At 35.0% G+C, this 22,430-nt stretch overlaps 1 protein-coding gene across 7 annotated transcripts in view; it reads left to right on the top strand.

Moving 5' to 3' along the window:
* Cacna2d1 (calcium voltage-gated channel auxiliary subunit alpha2delta 1) overlaps positions 1 to 20,736 on the top strand; it is a 413,204-nt gene extending 392,468 nt beyond the window's left edge. For all 7 annotated transcript variants that reach the window (XM_051174924.1, XM_051174923.1, XM_051174922.1 and 4 more), the window contains 14 exons: positions 41 to 128; positions 1,278 to 1,340; positions 1,984 to 2,087; positions 2,948 to 3,034; positions 3,966 to 4,033; positions 4,411 to 4,449; positions 5,724 to 5,795; positions 6,922 to 7,074; positions 7,169 to 7,221; positions 9,442 to 9,497; positions 9,991 to 10,120; positions 11,908 to 12,017; positions 12,347 to 12,429; positions 20,118 to 20,736. In XM_051174924.1, coding sequence (XP_051030881.1) covers positions 41 to 128; positions 1,278 to 1,340; positions 1,984 to 2,087; positions 2,948 to 3,034; positions 3,966 to 4,033; positions 4,411 to 4,449; positions 5,724 to 5,795; positions 6,922 to 7,074; positions 7,169 to 7,221; positions 9,442 to 9,497; positions 9,991 to 10,120; positions 11,908 to 12,017; positions 12,347 to 12,429; positions 20,118 to 20,234 — 1,223 coding nt within the window. In that variant the 3' untranslated portion in view covers positions 20,235 to 20,736. The remainder of the gene's footprint in view (positions 1 to 40; positions 129 to 1,277; positions 1,341 to 1,983; positions 2,088 to 2,947; positions 3,035 to 3,965; positions 4,034 to 4,410; positions 4,450 to 5,723; positions 5,796 to 6,921; positions 7,075 to 7,168; positions 7,222 to 9,441; positions 9,498 to 9,990; positions 10,121 to 11,907; positions 12,018 to 12,346; positions 12,430 to 20,117) is intronic.
* Positions 20,737 to 22,430: the final 1,694 nt, after the last annotated feature.

A 22,430-nucleotide genomic window follows, 5' to 3' on the forward strand; every position in this document is an offset into this window, starting at 1 on the left:
CTATGGCAGTTTAATTAAAGACATCATTTTTCTATGTCAGGTAATACAGATTTAATTAATAGAATCTTGCTGGATGCTGGTTTTACAAATGAACTTGTCCAAAATTACTGGAGTAAGCAGAAAAATATGTAAGTATTTGTTCTTGTTAATAGAAATATATATATATATATATATATATATATATATATATATATTTATTGCCTTTAGTTCCATATCTCCCTGGGAAATTTTTATTTAATGGGCCTCATAGGTTCAGTTAGTTATTTAACTTTAGAAATAATTTCTGATGAAATCATTTTGCAATTTTTGATAATTTGCATCTTCAATTTTGAGTGCAATTCAATGTTAATATTGGCCATTTGTTAGCATTACATGATGATATGGCTAAAATATTAAATAAACATGTTTGCATATGTGTGTTTGTGGTAAAATAGTGTTTCTAGTGAATACTTTGTTGGCTTTCTACTGACACATGCCATACTCTTACTCAGTAATGGAGGCCTTGCAGGGTAGTTCTCATTCATAATCTCATCTCCATTCATTTCCAGGCAACCACTTGATGCTAAATACTTCTCCTTACTGTGTTTGCCTCTCTTCTTCATGGTCAAGGTCTTAAAATACCATTTTTTAGAAATTACAACAGCCCAGTTTTTTACCTTTAGTGCTGCCCATTCCTGTTGCCAAATACCAATCCCTACAAGGCATTCCTGCCACACCCTGTTTCTAAAGAGCTTTAACATAAAGGTGGAACTTGAAGACAAATATACTGGTACATGCCTATGATCTCAGCACTTAGAAACTGAGGCAGGGGCAGCACAGGTTTAAGGTTAACCTTGCCACAGACCAAATTCTGTCTCACAGAAGTGAGGAGGAACAGTTCTTAACCATGAATTTCAAAATCACTGCCAGGGTGTCTCTTTAAGAAATGTATGCTTGAGAGTGGACTTTCTATAATCCCTCCCTTTGTCTTATCCCTTTCTTACTAACACCAGGTGCCTTGACTTGCTTTCCCCATTGTCTATACACTGATGTCCTCTGTAATCCCTGCTGACTCCTCACCAGTTGTCAAAGGACGACAATTCCATCCTTCTTCCTTCTAAAATGATTCTTAAATACACTAACACTGAGAGCTTAATTTCATAGGTTATTAACCTGCCATTTTGCGTGTGTTGATATGTGTAACTTGGTTTCCTTTATTTCATTTTGTATTATGAACACCTAGCTTAACATCTCAAAGCTTGCTTTTTCATATGTCTCCCTTTTATCTTTTATTTTAGCAAAGGAGTGAAAGCACGCTTTGTGGTGACTGATGGTGGGATTACAAGAGTTTATCCGAAAGAGTAAGTTCAAATAACATTGGTAAAAATAAGTTCATCACAACAGCCCGTGCCAAGGGTCTGGATATTGCCATGTAAGGAAGCTATTCTTTGGGAAAATTGGTCATTGTTAGTAGATTAAATTGCAGTATTGTTTAAAGTATTTGTATTAATAAAATATACCATTTCCCTGGGTAATATCATTATAGGATGTTTCAATGGCAGTTACTAGTCATATTTGTATATATTCATTACAAAATTTAAAAGAGGTTCAAAGAGATGTTCATCTTGTAGACACAGTCCAACTGGGCTATACGAGCATAATGAGCATAATGGTGTATAGCTGTCCTTTTTTGCATTGGTCTTTCTTGCCTCATATCTCTTGTTATCTTAACAACAGTTTCTGCAGTGGGCTGGATAGGTACCAAGGATTATTAATACTAATTAACTGACTTATTCATAGTTTCTCAACTAAGAGTCAGCTCTTTCTTAGTCTTCTTATGTTGATATATTGCTTAGTAATGAGTATCAGTTACACTATCCATACCTGACTTCCTTAGGCATACCTGAAAAGTAGATATGTCTGTAGAGCTGTAGTTCCACAAAGGGAATTCAGGTTATCATGTACCTTAAGGAATATAAATGATGAGAGCCATTTCCTCCCTAGAGCTGGAGAAAATTGGCAAGAAAACCCAGAGACGTATGAGGACAGCTTCTACAAGCGGAGCTTAGATAATGATAACTATGTTTTCACTGCGCCCTACTTTAACAGTGAGTATTCTTTGGAATTCAGATTTCTCTGTTCCTTTCAAATGTTTAATAAACTATGTTAACTAGTCCCTCTCCCTTCAAGTGAATATATTTTGTTAACTGCCTATTATTGAGTATATAATATGTATAAGAGATTGGTAAACAGAAAAGAAACATTCATTTAGTTGAAAAATTAGAATGCATACACAGCAAGAAGTCATCGAGCAAAGCAGATCTGGCATCTCTAGCAGGCATGCACAATAAGTAGAAACATATGGGAATAATGCCATGCGCATCAACTACTACTCTCAAACATGGTTAATGAGAAACAAGTCGGTGTATAGTGATGGATTATATCTTATCTGTGTTAATTTTATAATTTACTGTCTATAAAAATAATAGTTCATTTTAAAATATAATTTATATGATTCTTTGCTCCCTCCCTCCAAAGAAAACATTTTAGTTCAACCCTTCACCATCTGTGTACATAGTTACTTTATTACTCTCACTTTAAAAATGAGGAAACTGAAATCCATACAGTTTGGAGGTGTATCCACAGACATACATCTCTCATAAGGCAAAGCCTGTTTTGTGACTCCAAGATTTTTCTTTCCATTTCCTTGGAACAGCTTCTCCAACATTTTGAAAATAATCCACAATTGTGATTGGGCATGCATCCATTATATTACAGAAGTAGATGAAATGGAGTAATTCCTGTCTTTAAATAAATAATAAATAGAAACCAACTCATGACTTTTCAAGTCTCCTTGGTATATTCAGAAAGAAAAAAAGAAAGCTGAAATATCTTTTTAAACAAAATGTACCATTCAGAGGCTTGGAATTATGATTCATCTAGATTAGTCTCTTTGTCTTTCTTTTAGAAAGTGGACCTGGTGCGTATGAATCTGGCATTATGGTAAGCAAAGCCGTAGAACTGTATATCCAAGGAAAACTTCTTAAGCCTGCAGGTAAGCATACATTACGTGTACATGTGACCAAGGTTAAATAAAACATGGTATCTCATCATAAACTGGAAACATTTATTCAGAAGATCAAAGTTTAAATCTGTGATCAATCTAGCAATGCTACTCTGTCAATATCTCCTATTTGCAAATACATGGAGGACTTATGCCAAGGCCGTAAATGTTTATAATCATTTAAATATGAAATTACATTTCTAGACTACTAAGGAGCTGCTAAAAGCAGTTAGGGCTGGATCTGTCTAAAATTGTTCAACTATTTGGGGAAAAAAATTGAATCAACCAAAACAGAACAGTACAAATGAGAATTACAAATGGGCTGGAGTGAGTGCATACAATAAAATCAAATCTAGCACAGTGGAGATTTTCATTATGTGACTCAGTATTGTTTACAGTTATATTTAGAGTGATCAGATGGAAAAGATGGAGGATCAGTTTTCTGCCCCAGGGAACAATGCTACCCTATCTGTGTTCAGCTACTAGAACTCACTCCTTCACCTTTCACTCAATTGCTACTTCCTCCCTTAGCTGCTGACTAACCCCCACCTTCCCTTACTTCTCATATGCTCATTTGTCCATTCCTTCAAGAAATGATTCCTATGAATCTGATGCTTTAACCGACAGTGTTACTGCTCAAATGATCTCATATTTTTTTAAGATCAACTCTCACATTTTTTAGGTAATACTGTTAATTAATTGAACAGTTGGAATGTGGCTATCATTAAAAAGTTGCTTGAAATGTAAAATACAGTACATGGAATAGTTTAAAAACTTCAAGAACTGTTTCTTAATAACTCCAAAAACTGTACTTCTGTTAAAAAAAATTGTACTGAATGTCAAATTTATTAGATAGTTGTTATGTTGTGAAGATGATATTATAGCAATCATGACTTCAAATTAATTTACATTATTTTTTCAGTTGTGGGAATAAAAATCGATGTAAATTCCTGGATAGAAAATTTTACCAAAACTTCAATCAGGGATCCGGTAAGTTTCTTTTTCAAAGTTATTAAACTATGATTAACAGTCTCAAAGTTCACATAAATAAAAATGATCCTCATGTAATGGCAAAGTAGATTTCTGGTGTCACTATACTTAAATAGAAATAGGAATTTCAGTTTTGAATGTTTGATTTTTCCTAGGCAATGAAATGAAAAGCATTTCAGGTAGACAACTTCATACACATACATATTGATTGATATTTTGTGGGTTTAAAGATTAAACTAGTATCTTTTTCTTATTTATACTAGATAAAAATATTCTATGTTGTCTTATTATAGGAAGGTACTTATTCAACTGATTTAAAGCTGTGAAGTGGTGGTTTTAATTCTCTTGTTTTCTTTTTTCTTTATTTTTTATTTTAGTGTGCTGGTCCAGTTTGTGACTGCAAAAGAAACAGTGATGTAAGAAAATTCGTTAAAATCTTTAAAATAAATTTGACTAGAGTGTTTTTATTTCTCTGCTTACCAAATAATAATTATGTCGATGATTAAAAGGGTCCAGGGATTTTGGATCTAATGCTAACACGCTCTGTAGAAAACTAATTAATACAGGTACTCTAAATGCTTCTTCAGAAGATATTTCTGTCTAAGGGAAGGAGAAGAGTCATGTCCAAGTGGGCCCTATTTTGTTTGGTATTGGTGAAGGTGGGGTCTTTTAAGTATCTTCAACTTTATTTTTTAAGAAGTTTCTAAGCAAAGCATCCATTTCAGATGTAGTCTACCCTCAACTTCTGTCCTTTCTGTGAATTTTCCCACCTCTTAAGGTGTTGGGGGAAATGAACTAAATGCTGATGATATACTAAAGGATTAGGTGTTGCCTTGTATCATCTATCTTTGCAAACTTGAAATAGAAAATGTGAGCTAACCTTGTCAAGGGCCTGACGGTGCTCTAAGTAGGATGGTAGAGAAACTGGTCCAGGAACTGAAAGAGAATGTTGCTGGTGACTCCTTACTCCACGTGTGTCTGTCTGAGATGACTACAGGAAGAGGGTGTTTTGTCTTTTTGATGACTCCTACATCTGTGAAATTATAAGCCACACCTTTTAATATTTTAGAGTACATTTACTTTCCCATAGACCTTGTTGAATAATTGCTTTAGAGAAAATGTTTCAGCAAACTGTTTTCATTGGGCATATAGCATATTGTGTTTCCACCTTTGAAATTAATGTTTTAATCATAATTTTTTCAACATAAGGTATTAAATTTTCACACATGTAAACTAGGTAGAAGTTTCCTTCCTCATCTTTGGGCAAATTCTCCTTTGCCTTCTTGTGTAAGTCTCCCATTATCCAAATAAATATTTTTATTATGGTAATGTAAAATAGTTTTTCATATTCATTCCTTGTGTTTTCCCTAGTCTGTGAAATATAGTTAGTAAATACATGGATTCATGTTATTTTTATGTTTAAAATAACAAAATTTTATGTGTTTTGACATATGCTAGACAGTTCACATTGGTAGGTAGATAACTGGTGATAGATTATCAAGACTGCAGTCTTCATGTGAACATCTGTGTGCCCTACATGTATAAGATTAGTGTCTCTGGAATACATTTCATCTGGAGAAGATGCAGTTTTGAAATTTCTCATTTCTATTACTCGACTTATTTGTATGCCATGGAACAATGATGGAGCAGCATGCCAGCCTTCCTAACCCCTCTTGCTTCCTGCTCATAGGTAATGGATTGTGTGATTCTCGATGATGGCGGATTTCTTCTGATGGCAAACCATGATGATTACACTAACCAGGTATGAACCTGGAGTAAGGGAGAAGTTCAGTTTCCAAAGTGCTCTCTATGATAAAAATCAGGAAACCCTTTAGAATTTTAGAAATTGATGAGTTGTTTAATTTTTGTCACAAAATAAATCTTAAAAGATTCATATAATATGAACCAATGCACTCTGAATAGTAAATCCATCACTCCTTTTTTAATTGGTCATACTTTTAGATAACAATCGTCACCATTAATGCACATAGTTAAGGATTTTGAAATGATATGAACTTGCCTTCACTCTTTTCAGCAAGTCAGGTAATTGCTACATCTTCAATACAATAGCTGGTAATGTCTAAACTGACATCTGGACAGATGAAATTTCTGGACCAAAATTTTCAAATTGGCCATAAGAGATACTATTAATCCTGGATCTATATTTCTAGGTTTTCCCAGCGCTAGCCTTTCTTCTGACTAACCATAGTTTATCTGCTGAAGCTAGGAGTTTGTCATTGCCCCATTCTTTGAGCCTCCCAGTTTAGGACATAGCCTGCTGGGTAGGTTTTTATTCCTACCCACCCTCATTAAGAGTACTCTTCATTTATCCAGAAGATATTTGGTTTTTAAGCACTGTTTACCATAGAACGCATATAAGTTTAAGATGTTTTTATACAAAATTATTACTGTAAGTCAAGCTAGTTAAAGTATCTGTCATCTCAATCGCCTTCCCTTGTGTGGTAGGAGAACCAAAGTTTGCCCTTTGTTGATTTCTCATATACAACTAAACAGTATTAACTATGGTCCTCTCTTGGAATCTTAACCCAGGTGGCTGAAACTCTGTTTCTGTCCTTCCTGCTTCTAACCCCATTCTTCTCACCAGGGACATCTAAGTATGACTTTATTGTGTACAGAAGTGGGTTGGGATTCATTCCTCTCACAAATATAAGACCACTGATAGCCCCTGAATGATGAGAGTGGCTAAATTCACGTTGATTCTTCCGCATTGTAGGTTTTCATTTACCCAGATTTACCAACTGGTTTTGTTTGTTTGTTTTAATTCAGTTTATTACATAATATTTCTCAATTAATTCAGATGTTGTTTTAAATTTGAAACTACTGAATATCTCTTCCTTCCTTTCTTCCTTTCCTTCTTTCTTTTCTAGATTGGACGTTTTTTTGGAGAGATTGATCCAAGCTTGATGAGACATCTGGTTAATATATCAGTTTATGCATTCAATAAATCATATGACTATCAATCAGTTTGTGATCCAGGTGCTGCACCAAAGCAAGGGGCAGGACATCGTTCAGCATATGTGGTCAGTAAAACCTGTGCTTGAACTAGTTTCTCAAGGGAACACTTATGCCAGTGTAGACATCATGAAATCTTGATATCTATTTTGTATTTTACAGCCATCAATTGCAGACATATTGCAGATTGGCTGGTGGGCCACAGCTGCAGCTTGGTAAGTCAAGTGCTTTGTTTTATTACAAACAAAAGAAAATGTCATTAAAATGTGGATTGCAGGACAGGTGACTTGTATCATGGGTATTATTCTTTCCTATGAACATGTTAGAAACATTAGTAGTTTCTAAATGATCATGTGAAACATACTTTTCAACTTTCTATGTAAAGACACTGATAAGTTCAAGAAATTCCCCCTCTTCAGAGATGTTTTTGACGTGAAATTTGTTCCTGGTAATTTCTTGAATGTACATAATGCATTTTATTTCCCTCCCATCCATACCAACCTATCCGCCCCCCCCCTACAAATCCCTTATCCATCTGATGTTTACTTGTTTTGAGATCCAATGAGTTCACAAAGTCTAGCTGAGTAAATATAGATATGGACCTATCAAGTAGCTTGATGGGATCACCAGTGGGTATGCACCTGCATATAGACACCCCTTTTCCCATAATCCATCAGTAACCAATGATTTAGTATGGAAGAGTAGGACCTGAAGATCATTTCTGCACACCATGACTAGCTTGTGTGAGACTTGTGTAAGCAACACAGGTGATCTGGGTTCATTTTGCCATGGTTATTGCAGGTCTGAAGACAGCACATTGTAAAACTGTTTTCTTTTTCCCCCAGCCGTTAGATCCATTTAGTCCCCTCTTCCATGATGTAAATATCCTATGCAGACCTAAACACTCCATTATTCTCAGTAGCTAAGAGTTTTTGCACACACTGCAGTCATTGCAAAGAGAAGCTCCTCTGATTGAGAGTCGCAGGCATCTATGGACAGAAGCACAGATGAATTGAAGAGTATGATAGCACGTTAATGTAGCTACACAACAATACCAAGTTTTCCCTGGGCTCATTTCCTACCTAGGTGTGGGTTTTTGACTGGATTATTCTATGGTCCAGTTAGAACTCTGAATTTGTATTTTTTAACATTATACTTGATCCTTAAATTCTAAGAGTATCAATAAAACATGATTTATCTTTAATATCCAAATAAAATGTGCATATTGATCCAATTCATGACGTGGTAACTGATTTTTCTACCTTTTACCCTTAACACAATATTGGTCCAGTATCAGAAGCCTTATATTGAAATAACTCCTGTTGTCCTTTGGGTGGCTCTCCCCATCCCCTTCATTCACCATCCCTTCCACCTGTGAAGTTCACACACTTAAACTGGTGAGACATGGAGGAGTGAATGTGACAGTCACATTCTGGTCACCCAGGGTACTCAACCTCCTCTATGTCTAGGATTCCTTCTCTTTTTCCTTTGCTCCCTACCTGTTTCCTGTCTACCCCATATTTCTGGTTTTGTACCTCATGCTACTGAACTGGCTCAGCTGTATTCCATATTTATTAATATACAAAATCCATTGAGTCTTAAGGATTTGGGTGCTAAAATCAAGTTTATATCATTTTTACCAAAGTAACAATAATATTTCAAATTTTAAAAATCCCCCTTTTCCTAAAAAATGTTATTTTACAATATGATAGTGCTATTTGTATGTTAATATAAGTAAATATTCTTTATAGTACAATAATCTTGAAATCTGCCTTTGTCCCATTTGCTGGTCAAAATCTCTACGTTACTGCTACTTAACTAAATTAAGTTCCAGAATGTTCCTTACTAAAATTTGGTTCAATTATCATTATTATAAAACTTGGTTATATTGTATTTCTCTATATAATTTTATGTATTCCTCATCACAAATTAATCTCAAGCCTAGAGTTCAGATAGTGATTTTTGTTTGTATGTCTTTATTGCACCATGGAGTTTTGATTTAATTTATTTATTTGTCATTTTATTTATTTTAGTTACTAATAACTAAAATTTTTTTTAAAAAAAAGATTCATGATGTAAAACTTCATTCAACAAATTTTGATAATCTCCCTCATAGAGTTAGCCCTACTACACAGTAATATGATTTAATAGGTGACTCTTTTACTCATGTAGTAGTAGTAGGCTCCTACACTCATGTATGTCCTCATTTGGTCCCACACACTTTTCACTGCTGATGAGAATCAAAGGTGGGACATTTTTCACAATTTAAGAAATACAATAAAATGTCTTAAATTTTCTTTTAAACTACATTTCCGTCACAATAATGAAAATGATGTATGCATGTGTTTGTGCTTGCAAAAATGCTCAGTTTTCCTATAAAACATTGTAAGGGATAATTTCTAGATGTTTCTCAATTACTCATTTTTAAAATCCAGGTCTATTCTCCAGCAGTTACTCTTGAGTTTGACATTTCCACGGATCCTGGAGGCAGGTATGTCAATGCACTGATGTGGTCATTGTCACAGAAGTTCATTTTTCTTTTGGATTGTGCTGTCAGTCTAGTAAACCCATAAAGAGAATTTGCATGTGTGTGTTAACGTATGTATGTGTGTGTATACATGTGGGTATGTGTGTGTATGTATATGTACATATGTAAGCATGCATGTGTGCATGTGTATATGTATGTGCATGTGTGTGTGTGCATGCATGTGTGTGAGCAAAAGACATCATCATACTCATATTTTGATATACTGAAACTTTATTTTCTAGTATTTTTATGAATTTTATAGTTCACATTTGTAACTTAAATATTAATTTATTATTTAGAATCTTCCCAGGCACCTTTTAATGACTTTCAGGCAATTACTCAACAGCAAGCCAACCTACCAGACATTTGTCATTATTGACTAATTTTGTGTCTGTGAACAGTAATTCTAAGACATGTGTCTTCCTTCTCCCGATGACCTTTGTTTTGCCTCCCACAGTTGAGATGGAGGAGGATGACTTCACTGCCTCCCTGTCAAAGCAGAGCTGTATCACGGAACAAACGCAGTACTTCTTCGATAATGATAGTAAATCATTCAGTGGTGTACTGGACTGTGGAAACTGTTCCAGGTACTCTGCTCCTTCCTGTGGAGCAGTCCTTATTCACTAAGAGCAGAATTCATAGTCACAAAATAACAATAATAATAATAATATAACAGACATTCTCAGTGGAGTCAAAGCTGAAAATGTGAGAAATACTTAGTTTTGTTATAGGTCTCTTAAGGTCTTGGTGATTTATAATTATTTTTGCTACAGTTACGTGATAAAGACAACTGCCTCTGATTTTTGGAAAAAAAGGAATTTTCAGTGCATTTTTCATAAGAAAAACTTTGTAACAAAGTTTGGTGATGATAATTTCAATCAAATTGACTTCATATATGATAAATAAGGAGGGTTATAGAAAGTTGGGGTGTTCTTTGTCATCTACCCTTCCCTGACATGAAAAATTGAATAATAACTTGGATTTGAAAGTATCTCCAAAGGTAATGGTTAATATTAGCATTCATAAAACATCTTTAAACTGTTTTGGAATGTAGATAAAATGCACTTGTCTGTAATAGGATAGAGGAGAAAGGCAACATGGGGCTTTGGAAAGTCTGAAAGGAAAGTGCTAATCCAGGCTGTGGGGTCCCTGAGCCACAGTTTACAAAGTGCAGAGATGGAAGGTAAGTTATTCCAGAAGAACATTAACAGCAAAAATAAATGGGATGAGGTAAGGTAACCTGAGGAAAACATTAGAATAGTTGCTGGGGATTGCAAAAGTTAGTCTACAACAATTATATAATAATTTTTTACTTCAAGGACATAACCAATAGGCATAGTCAGTATTTTTATGACTTGGCTTTATTTCTGTTTCTTCAAGAGGTAGAGTTTACGATGAGGAAAATAAAGAGAGAAGTCAAACGAATTCTGGATAAAGATCACTTTCGAGTTTAGAAAACAGAACAGCACCTGTTCTCAGTATATGCATAGAGCACCCCAGGTTTGCTATACTTGTGGTCCAGTAGCAGCATGTGTACATAAAGAACTGGAAGGGTACAGACTAGTCTAACACATCACTTGAAAGCACAGTCTTACTTAAGTTATTCTATGTTGTTTCCCAGTTCAAAAGGAAAGCCTAAGAAAATTACACTTTTTCAAAAACAAATAAAGCAGATCTTGGTCATATATTGGATACAAAGGAAAACAAAGCAACTGACACTGGGAATGGAACTTAAAGTCTGAATCCCTATCTGAGTTCTGCAACCTAACAATTTATAACAACTTGTGCCTATTTGCATTATAACTAAGGTTAAATGCAATAATGAAACTTTTACGTCACACCCCAAGACCTCTGTTCGCTGTATTGGCTAGGACAGAAACCTGCTAGGATCATTGATCTTCACTCTTTTCTCACCTCAATTTGACAATATGATTAGTTGATTTGTTTTTGCTGCTTGGACTATTTGTAAAATATTGTTGGTTTATTGCCTATGATAAATATCACCATTTCCTGAACATTTAAAATAAATTATTTTTAGGGTTTTGGATATAACTAAATAGCACGTATTTAGTAATTAAGACTGACAACTTTCAAGATTTCAATCAAAGATATTTTTAATATGACCTTGAGTTTGTCACTATTTTTTGGAGATGTGTCCATAGTAGTAAGTAAAAACATAGTGATTTTAAAGTCACATTCATTTTAGTGTGTGTGTGTGTGTGTGTGTTCTTGTGTGTTATTCAGGATGATGATGCTTTGTTTTCAATACATTGTTTTATCTTTCTTTTCATTAAGAAAGGATCTTGTAATGATTTCCATTCTTTTTCCCAAAAGATGATTTTCACTTAATGATCTTTTCTAAAATTTTTTGCAGAATCTTTCATGTAGAAAAACTTATGAACACCAACTTAGTATTCATAATGGTGGAGAGCAAGGGAACATGTCCATGTGACACACGGCTACTCATGCAAGCAGAACAGACTTGTATCCTTTGGCACTTGAAATGTTTGGCGGAGATCATCTTAAAGCAGTCGATATTTAACTTTGTCACCCTGCTTTTTTGCTCACGTAGAAAAAAATAATATGATACCAAAAATTTGGAAGGTCAGAACTGATCACATTACTCAGGAACTATGAGAAAAGTACACTGAACATATAGTTTCTCACAGTCCCAAACACTTGAATTGGTTCTGTTGGCTGAGCACTGGCACAGGTAAGTCATGTTTGATTTTGGAAATAAATATATCTCACTGTATCTTTAACCATGTGAGGAAGAAGTTATGTCCACTCTGCTCCTTGACAAGCCTCTTTAGCTGATGGTCCAGATCCTTGTGATATGGTTAAGCAACCCAGATACCGAAAAGGGCCTGATGTCTGCTTTGATAATAATGTCCTGGTAAGGATTTTAATTCGTTAAATATTATAAAGAAATGGTCACTTTCCATAAGGAGTTAAAGAGAAGGGTTTTCACATTTAACTCATCATTATGTCTTTACCATAGTTTTTCTCATTAACATGATGTAATTGCTGGTAAACAACAATTTTCCACTTCAGTCATTTTCATAGCATAAAGTTCGCAGTTCCTTATTCTGTCCTTCCCATTATTGTACTTTCAAACACAACTTCCATGAACTTTTTAATACTCTATACAATTATGTTAAAGACATAATAATGAATAATAACCTGTAGAAAATGCTAATCACGGGACATACATTGCCTACCTTAATTTACATTGCAATACTGAAAGTGTATTATTTTTATTATAATTAATGTGTGTTTATTCATCATCCAAAAACACTGTTATATGTAGTTATTATCCAATTATTTTATTCTATTTTCTCATATATCTTTTTTTTTCTTAAGAAAATGTATTTTATATATATGGATTTTTTTTTTTTTTTTGCATGTATAATCTGTGTCCCACATTTGTGCCTCATGCCCAAGGAGGCCAGAAGAGGGCATCAGAGTCCCTAGGACTAGAGTTACAGCTAATTATCAACCATTACATGAGTACTGGGAATCAAATCCAGCTCCTCCCAAAGATCAGCCTTAACATCTGTTCCAATTCTCCATCCATCCAAACTGTAATTCTTAAGCCATATTTATGTAAAGGATACTTATTAATTGTTAAGTAAAGCATTTAGATAAAAGCAGCTGAGTCATTTCAAAAAAAGAAAATGGGTTAAGCTACTTCTTTCATAGAACCTATGATACATTACAGATCCTGAGACTACAGTGGAAAAGGGATGCCAGCAGAACAAAGTAATAGTAAACATGAGGATGGTGTACCAGGTCCCCAAAACCATCCATTTATGATGATTGGTAGGACACACACTAACAAGAGATATTGTTTACAAACCCACTATTGACAGAGTACTACAGAACTGGAGCACATCTCTTTTTTTTATCCCCCCCCCATTGGAAATGGATTGTTTTCCATGCAGTAAATCCTGATTACTATTTTCTCTCACCCTACTAAAGTTAATCCCAGTTCCTCCTCACCTCACCTCTCTCCCATCCAGATCCATGCCCTTTTTGTCTTTAATTAGAAAATAAGGAATATGAGAAATAATAATAAAATAAAACACAACAAAAGCAAGCAAACTAGAGTAGGAAAAAACAACAACCAAGAAAAAGGACCAAAGAAAAACTACAGGAACCCCCAAATAAACAATGCTCTTAACCATACTATATATACAAAGGACCTGTATTAAAACAAAAACAAAACAAAATAACAAACAAAAACCCTGACACAGCATTTTAAGACAACACCTCCAAAGATGCTCTTAAGTTCATTTTATGTTAGCCATATCCAGCTGGGTAAGAGGACTGTCTTTAAGAATGGTTTGTTTCCACAGTAGAACTTCACTGGAGAAAACTAATTTTTATTTGCATGTGTCTGTCTATTGGATGTAGGGATTAGGAATGGGGGCATGTATGCACTTCTCCTTTATCTCTGGAACTCCATCTTTTGCAGACATATGCAGGTTTTGTACCTGTTGCCACAGTCTCCTTGAGTTATTATTTAATTATTTTGTTCTCCTTTCTGCTATATCATTTTTTAATTCTTTCACTCCCCCAGTTGTATTAATATGTTACAACCCATACCTAGTATAAATTATTACTGATATTAACTTTTCTTTAAATTCAGAGCTTTCTAATTCCTAGTGCTTTGACATTATACTCAGTCAATATACATATATTCAGCTACAGAAATTATACATATACGTTATATATGTGTGTGTGTGTGTATATGTATATATACATATATATATACAATGTCTTTGCTTCTAAAATTAACCAATCTTATTCACAAAGATAACTATAATAGAAAGATCACTGTCTATTTACTTTTACTGCTTTCAATGTAATAGTACCCAAGTCTCTATTTTCTTCTGTTTCCCCCCACACACTGGTTTACATACCCCAAAGAGTACTCAAACAAAACAGAGCATTGTCTTCTTGTGAACCGCTACTTTAAAGACTTATAAAAGCATCCAGTGATTAATGTGTTTTTCATAGGTTTTTCACGTAAAATACAGCAATATCAGACTCAGAAACAGTAACACATTTTCACAGAATTATGTTATGTAAACAAATATGTGAATTAAACACAGAAAGAAGAGCTGCATTTGAATTGCTTGAACCAACATGAAAAATACCAGACATGGTTGCTGGTGTCTGGAACCCAACATTGGGGAGCAAAGATAGGCAGCTCTTGAGACTCACTGGTGAGCCAGCCTTGTCAACATGATGAGCTTCTAGGTCACTGAGAGTCACTGTATAGAAGAAATAAGCAGAGATGGATAGAGGAAGACAGAGGATGTTCTACCCTGACCTCCTCATCACATGCACTGGCACATTCACATATTAAATTAAATAAATAAACAAACAAATAAAATTGTTAGTGGGGATAGATCTAAAAATGTAGGATGTAGCAACCAGATCTTTGTTTGTTTTTATATTTTATTTTAATTTGCTTATTTATTTTACATACCAACGACAGTTCTCCCTCTTCTCCTCCTCCTGCTGCTCTGTACCTCCCCCAATCCACCCCTATCCACTCCTCAGAAAGGGTAAGTTCTCCCATAGGGAGTCAATAAGGCCTGGTACATTCAGGTAAGGCAGGACCATGACCCTCTCCCCAACCACATCAAGACTGAGCAAGGCATCCCACCATATGGAATGGGCTTAAAACTGTCAATTCATGTACTAGAGATAGATTTTGGTCCTATTGCCAGGGGTCCCAAGTAGTGAGATAGTCCTTCTGTAGCACTGACCACGCCCATTGGGGGGTGGAGCGATGGGCGGAGGTGACCTGAGGAAGGAGGTCCGAGGGGGCCAGGAAGGCGCTCTCTTGCTGGCGTGACTCGGACAGGAGAGGATCGGGTTGAATTTCCTGGTGTTCATCTGTCTAGGTTGTAAGTTATTTCTCCCTGAATAAACATCTCTTCGGCCTATTTGTTTATCCTGATCCTTATTTACCGCAATAGTCCCACAAACAGACCAGGCTACAAAACTGTTGCCCACATACAAGAGTCCTAGTTTGGTACCATGCAGGATCCCCAGCTGTCAGTCTAGAGTGCATGAGCTCCCAAAAGTTCTGGTCAACTGCCCTGTCATGATCTTGAACCCCCTTGCTCTCTTTGACTGGATTCCCATAGCTCAGCCTGGTGCTTGGATGAGCATCTGCTTATATCAATTACTGAATGATGGTTCTATGATGACAGTTAGGGTATTCACCAATCCTGTTACGGGAGAAGGCCGGTTTAGGCACACTCTGCTAGGAGTGTTATCTGGATTCATCCTTGTGGATTCCTGGGAATTTCCCTAGCATCAAGTTTCTCCCTAACCCCTTAATGGCTTCCTCTATCAAGATATCTCTTTCCTTGCTCTCCTACCCCCAACTCGTCCATCCCATTCCCTCATGTTTTTATCCTCCATCCCCTCCCCTTTATTTCTCCCTACTCCTAGTTTACCCAGGAGATCTCATCTATTTCCCTTTCCCAGGGTACTCCATGTGTTCTTAGGGCCCTTCTTGTTACCTAGCTTCTCTGGAGCTGTGGATTGTGGTCTGGTTATCCTTTACTTTACATTTGTATCCACTTATGAGTGAGTACATGCCATGTTTGTCTTTCTGGGTCTGAGTTACCCTACTCAGAATGATTTTTTTGTAGTTCCATCTATTTGCCTGCAAATTTCATGATGTCATTATTTCTAACTGCTACGTAATGCTGCATTGTGTTAATGTCCCATTTTTTTTTTTTTTTTTTTTTTTTTTTCCATTCTTCAATTGAGAGGCATCTTGGTTGTTTCCAGGTTCTGGCTATTACAAATAATGATACTATGAAAATAATTAATCAAGTGTCCTTGTGGTATGATTAAGCATCCTTTGGGTATATGCCAAAGAGTGGTAATGCTGGATCCTGAGGTACACTGATGCTCAATTTTCTGAGAAACTGCCATATTGATTTCCAAAATGGCTGTACAAGTTTGCACTCCCACCATCAGTGGAGGAGTGTTCCCCTTACTCCACAACCTCTCCAACATAGGCTATTATCAATGTTTTTGAAGATATCAGAAAATTGGAGAATCTTACAGATTTCTTTAAGAATAATTGATATGTTGTCTTGAAAAGTGATTCAAAATTAAAATTAAGCTATTTTTTCAGATTTACTAAAAAAGACTTGTAGAACACTCAGATATGAGGACTCCTGCCATATCTCTACCATATCTTCTATGGGTCATATTTTGTAATAGCATGCTCATGTTAAACCAGTCATCAAAGAACTGCCTAGGGGCCCCAGAATAGTATAAGTCATTACAGAAACTTCACTCAACTACCTCTCATCAACTTTTAATAGTATAAACACAGATCTAAGTCACAAAGATGAATTTACGATATGATGTTTAAACACTGTCTCCAATATTCTCACCATAAAACACTATCTTTTGACCAAGGCCATGTAGATGTTTGACACTTCCAGACAATCTGAATGTATGAGTTACTCTGGCTGGGTGCAAACCATGTGTTGTGATTCATCAATAGTAAAATTCTTTGACAATGCTTATTTTCAGTGACCCTGCACTGTATGGCTGCTCACCTTAACTATTAATTGCCAGCAGATTGCATGGAATCTCATCCTATTTATCTCTTTTCTGTGTTTTCTTTCCCTTTCCTGTACTTGCTACTTTGCCCATTGTTACTAGGATCAAGTTGTGTGTATAACAATTGTGTGAGGTCAACGATGCCAGGTCCGGTCTTGACTTTATTTCCAGTTTGCATGTTGTGTGGATGGTCAGTGACTTTCTCTAATTTGTTCTCCCTTTTAGTTTTGACTTACAGTTTTTGAAAATAACCCATATACTTATGTCCATGATTTCAAAACTCCAAAAACAAGATTATTAAAATTCTAATAGTAATATTATTTTGTACGTTACCTTTTTCAAATGGTGTGTCTGTTTCCAGTGCTAACCCAGTGGGTCAGATTCCTGTGTTGGTTTAAAATCATTATTTTCTTATAAGGTTTTGGTATAAATATTAATCCAATATAGATAAAAAATTAAGAAGACTTTCATGAAATTTTCTTTAATACATAATTATTAGGACTTGTTTTAAACTCCTTACAGAATTAGAAGTTTTAAACTCCTTACAGAATTAGAGTTTTAAAACTTCTTACAGAATTAGTGGACCATTTCAGTTGTAACAAGTAATTTAAAAATTTCTGACCCAGTCATTCAGGTTGCTTTTTAAAAGACAAATCTAACTTACATAGCATCTTTGGATTTATTCCCAAAACATGTATATGCTTATTATATTTTAGTATCCAGGTTCCTGCATTCTGAAGTCATTTTAGGCATTATTATTTGTATCTGAGCCAAAATGGCCATTTACATTTCATCTTTGGGGAACTTTCTGAATTAAGAAAGCTGGGCTGTTAAATAGTTTCTGGCGGTGGGTCTGTGGTCCATTTCCATTTACTGTCAATGCTGTTTCATTTCTGATGCTGTGGAGTCATTATCATGATATTGCTGCTACAGGAGCATTTGTTTTGTTCTTGTATGATAAGTCCTCGGGTATTCATTGATTATTCCCTCAGACTTTATGTATAAGAGCAGCATGGGCTCATGGGTGGTGGGGAAAGCACAGGAAATAGCCACATTTGTTCAGAGATGATAAAATAACAGTTTATATAGGAACATATTTCAAGGGATATTACTTTTTAAAATATGTACATACATTCAAAAATCAATATACACAGTGTGATTTAGAATATACCTTTATCAGTCCGTTAAATGAACATAGTTAATCACTTTAAATATAATAGGATGCTTCCGTAGCTGCCCTTATTTGTAATAATAAAGATGAGCAAAATGGAACCAAAGGATACCAACTTTTATATGATATGATTTATATGAAATGGTATGAAATTCATGAATTTTTAGGTTTCATTATACAATTTATTTTTCTCAGTTATAGAAATTTTAGATATGGATTACAGGTTATCAGTTAGATATAAAAATAATAATTACTTGGTTTAGTAAGCTACCACTACTTAATGAAATATTCTATACAATTAATCTTAAAGAAAATAGCAATGTAAATGTTCTAAAAAAAAAAAGACCTCAAATTTTATTCATAAAATGGACAAGAACATCAAGAAAACCATGAAGCAACTTACTGAAATATGAGCATTTGTGAATTTTACATGTCTTAATGCAGAAACAATACTGCAAGGTAATGTCTAGGTTTGTTCTTACTTTACCACTGGCTACTGCAATGATAACTTTTTTATTTTCCAACTTGTTTTTACAACAAATGTAAGTTATTTGTCAATATAAGCATCATTTACAGAAGTTGACTGAGACACTGGCCCATATCCTGAGCATAGAAAAAACACAAATTCCCACCCCCACAGTGACCCTTTCTCAAATAAGGCTGTGCCCAGTCCAACAGGACTGGTGACACTCCCTATGAGATTATAGGGGGCAGTCACATTCAAAGTACCAAAAAATTTAAGAAGTAGAATTTGAAAATTAAAAATTTGCCATTAGTATATTATTTTCTCAGAATAGAAGACAATTATGCTACCTCCAAACACAAATCAAAGAAGAAATGTCATTTATTTACTCAACTTTAAGTTCTCTGTCAGGGAGGTACATCAGAAGTTCCTAGTCTTTGAGAATTTAGATGTTGTAAAATTACAAAGAACACTTAACTTACATTTACTTATGCAACCTATTTCAATCCATGGAAGATGCGCCTTGAATTAATGAGTTCTTAAAATATGTTCACGAGAATGAGAGTACCTGACTTTTTAATGAAATTCACTACAATATGAGAAATTTTAAACTGTGGAGGATGTTGCAGAGTATGAAACTCGGGAAGAAGAATAACTGGTTTCTTAGGGATCTGACTGAGCCTCTACTGGCTCTATGAAGAATGCCAGTAGGTATGTTCATTGCATGCATAATGACATTGCATGGTTCAGTGGATAAGCCTGGCTTTTCTTTCCAGCTTACTTCTTTACTTGGACTCTATGTTTTCAAGATGCTTTTGTATTGCTTCTGGTTCAACTATGTTATTTCTCACTTTACTGTAGTTCCTAAAGTCAGGGTGCTACCTATAGCCTATAAGTTCACTTTAAATATCAGAAATATGAGCAATGGATTTTTATTTCTTGAGTTTATTGATTTCTGCTTATGGAACACAGATATAAAAATCATAATTTTGGGGAATTATTAAATTTTATTTCTTATATATATGTGTATATATATATGATTACAAAGTATTTTTCATCATTGCAGTGAAAATCTTAATTAGTAATTTCTATATCTAAGCAATAATTCACTATTATTAGCTTTCATTCACCATTATTTCAAGTATTTGTCAAATGGTACCAGGGAGACCACTTTAACACAGTATCTGTCCAGTGAAATCTAGATCGCTATTACTTACTTCAGTCCCAGGTAAAGCAATTTTACCAGGTAAGTTCAAAAGTGGATTAAATGTGAATTAACCTAAAAGTCGCTTTGTTACATGTTTGTTCAAGATGGTCATTTATTTGCTTGTATTCCCAACAGGAGGACTATACTGACTGTGGTGGTGTTTCTGGATTAAATCCTTCCTTGTGGTCTATCATTGGACTTCAATTTCTACTCCTTTGGCTGGTATCGGGCAGCAGACACTACCTATTATGATCTTCTAGACCCCAGATCTGCAACTATAAATCCAGACCCTGCCCACACATGAGCCCTCAGTTACATTAAAATAGAGTCAATTGAAGAAGCTACACAGAACATTAGCTGGGCCTCTACCACGGCATAAATCTAAGGCTCAGATCCTTGATCACTCACTGACTGCATGTCAGGGTGTTGGAGCCTGAAGCCTGTGTGAATGCTGCATCATCTATGTCTAACGTCAAAGTAAAACTCTTGTCCGTGCTCGGTGGGAAGTTTGGGAGTTCACTGTTGTGCCATTGGTGATTACATGTAAAAGGCTCCCCCACGCAGGTGTTAGGAAAAGAAGAAGTGTCTTGACTTTGACCTAGGATTTCAACCTGCTACAGTTTTACCAAAAAGGAGAAAAGGAAAAAAGGAAAGAAAAAACAAAGCCCTAGTGGGGGGCAATGATATTTTTGCCTTCACTTATTTTCTGTTAAAAAGTAATTCATGCTATAAGTAGTTATAATAGAGAGAGAGGGAACGAGAGAGGGAGAGAGGGAGGGAGAAAATACAGTGGTCTAAACTGTTGAAATACAAACTAATGGCTAATTTTCTACCAAAAAATGCTTATGAATAAAATGCCTTATAAAAGAATGATTTCTCTGCCAAAAACAAAACACAACTGTGACCAGTTGAATTTGGATAAGGTGTGAAGTGCTGGTTTGGAAATAAGGATGGGGTGACTAAGTTACAGGTGCTTGTTGGTGAAATTGGAATTCATGACACATTTCCTCATAAATGTAAGCCCTTTAATGCGTGATGTAATGTCCCTTTTGTTCCAAGTACAGTCATGTAGTGCTAGCCAGATATTTAACTCACTCTAAGAGAAGCTTGTGGGGGGGAGGGGAAATGTTTTCCTGTGGTTAATGAATTTGGGTTGCCAAGGGTATTTTGCATGATGCTGCTGCTATTTTAACTTTCCAGTTTGTTTTCCTTCTTACTGTAGAGTATAGTCCACTGAAAAGTTAAATGGGTGACATTATTGTCATGTAAGAATCTGAACTTTGCACTTAAGTCATCTTTCAACATGTTGTTAAACTACTCTGAATATACTGTGTGATGTAAATGCTGAATGACTGGGTTAGGCACATGGTGAAATAAGAATTCATGTATTTTATACAGATTCATGCTTTTGCCTGAAAACCTATGTACAGATATTTTAAGTACATAAATCAGATTTAACACATTTATTTTTTGAAAAGTACATATATGTTCTCAATGAAAATTCATCCTAGGTTTCCTCTTTGTTCGTTTCAATAGTAGCATGTACAATTCAGAAATTGCTGCTCTTGCTGCTTCTGTCCCTCCATTTTGGTATGATCCTATGACCAAGTTCCCATGCAACTTCATGAGGGTTTTACATTAATATGAACAAATAGGAAACCTTGAATCTATGTGTATGCACATGAACACTTGATTGTGAATAATAAAATTTGTTTTTCTAAAGCTTTCTTGGTGAGAAGCATTAGTGTAGTAGGTCAGAAATTTCACTGTAGATTAATATGGTATCTAAACTTTATTTATGCTTCTAAAAATTATTTTGAGGACTAAACAGTATTTGAAGAAAGGGTAAAAACGATGAATGTGTCTAGGAAGAGTAATTTTACTGTAAGCTGAAAGTACACATATATTTTTATGATAAATGAAGTTTTTTTTCTTATTAGTTCCACATGCCAATTATTGGTGTGTGCATATGCTGGAAACTTTCATATATATAATTTTGCAATCAGAATTATTTACATTCTCCAGCATACTTTAATATGCTCCACATATCAAAGCTGTAACCAACTCTTTAACATAGTTCATAGCTTTGCAAACACTGTAATTCCTTCCTACCACCATGCTATTCTGGGTACCATTTGTGTACGTTTCATAAGTTAAAATGTTATTTTAATTAAAAAGGGGGAGGGGCACTCTACCAACTATTGTCCTAAGAAATTTCGTCAGTCACCACTTTAATACATTGTCATTTTTAGTCTATTCATAACTGCTGTTGACCTTAGAAAGCAGAAAGATGATTTAAAAAGAAGGGAAAATATGTTTAAGGCATGCTGTTTGTTAATTATTTTAAACTTATTTTTACCTTTTGTTGGATTAATTTGTGGACATGTTAGGGAAGGGAACTACTAGTTTATACATATAAATGATGCACATTTAAAAACCATTGAATTG

The sequence above is a fragment of the Phodopus roborovskii genome, unplaced genomic scaffold (genome assembly GCF_943737965.1).
Source record: "Phodopus roborovskii unplaced genomic scaffold, PHOROB, whole genome shotgun sequence".
NCBI lineage: Eukaryota > Metazoa > Chordata > Mammalia > Rodentia > Cricetidae > Phodopus > Phodopus roborovskii.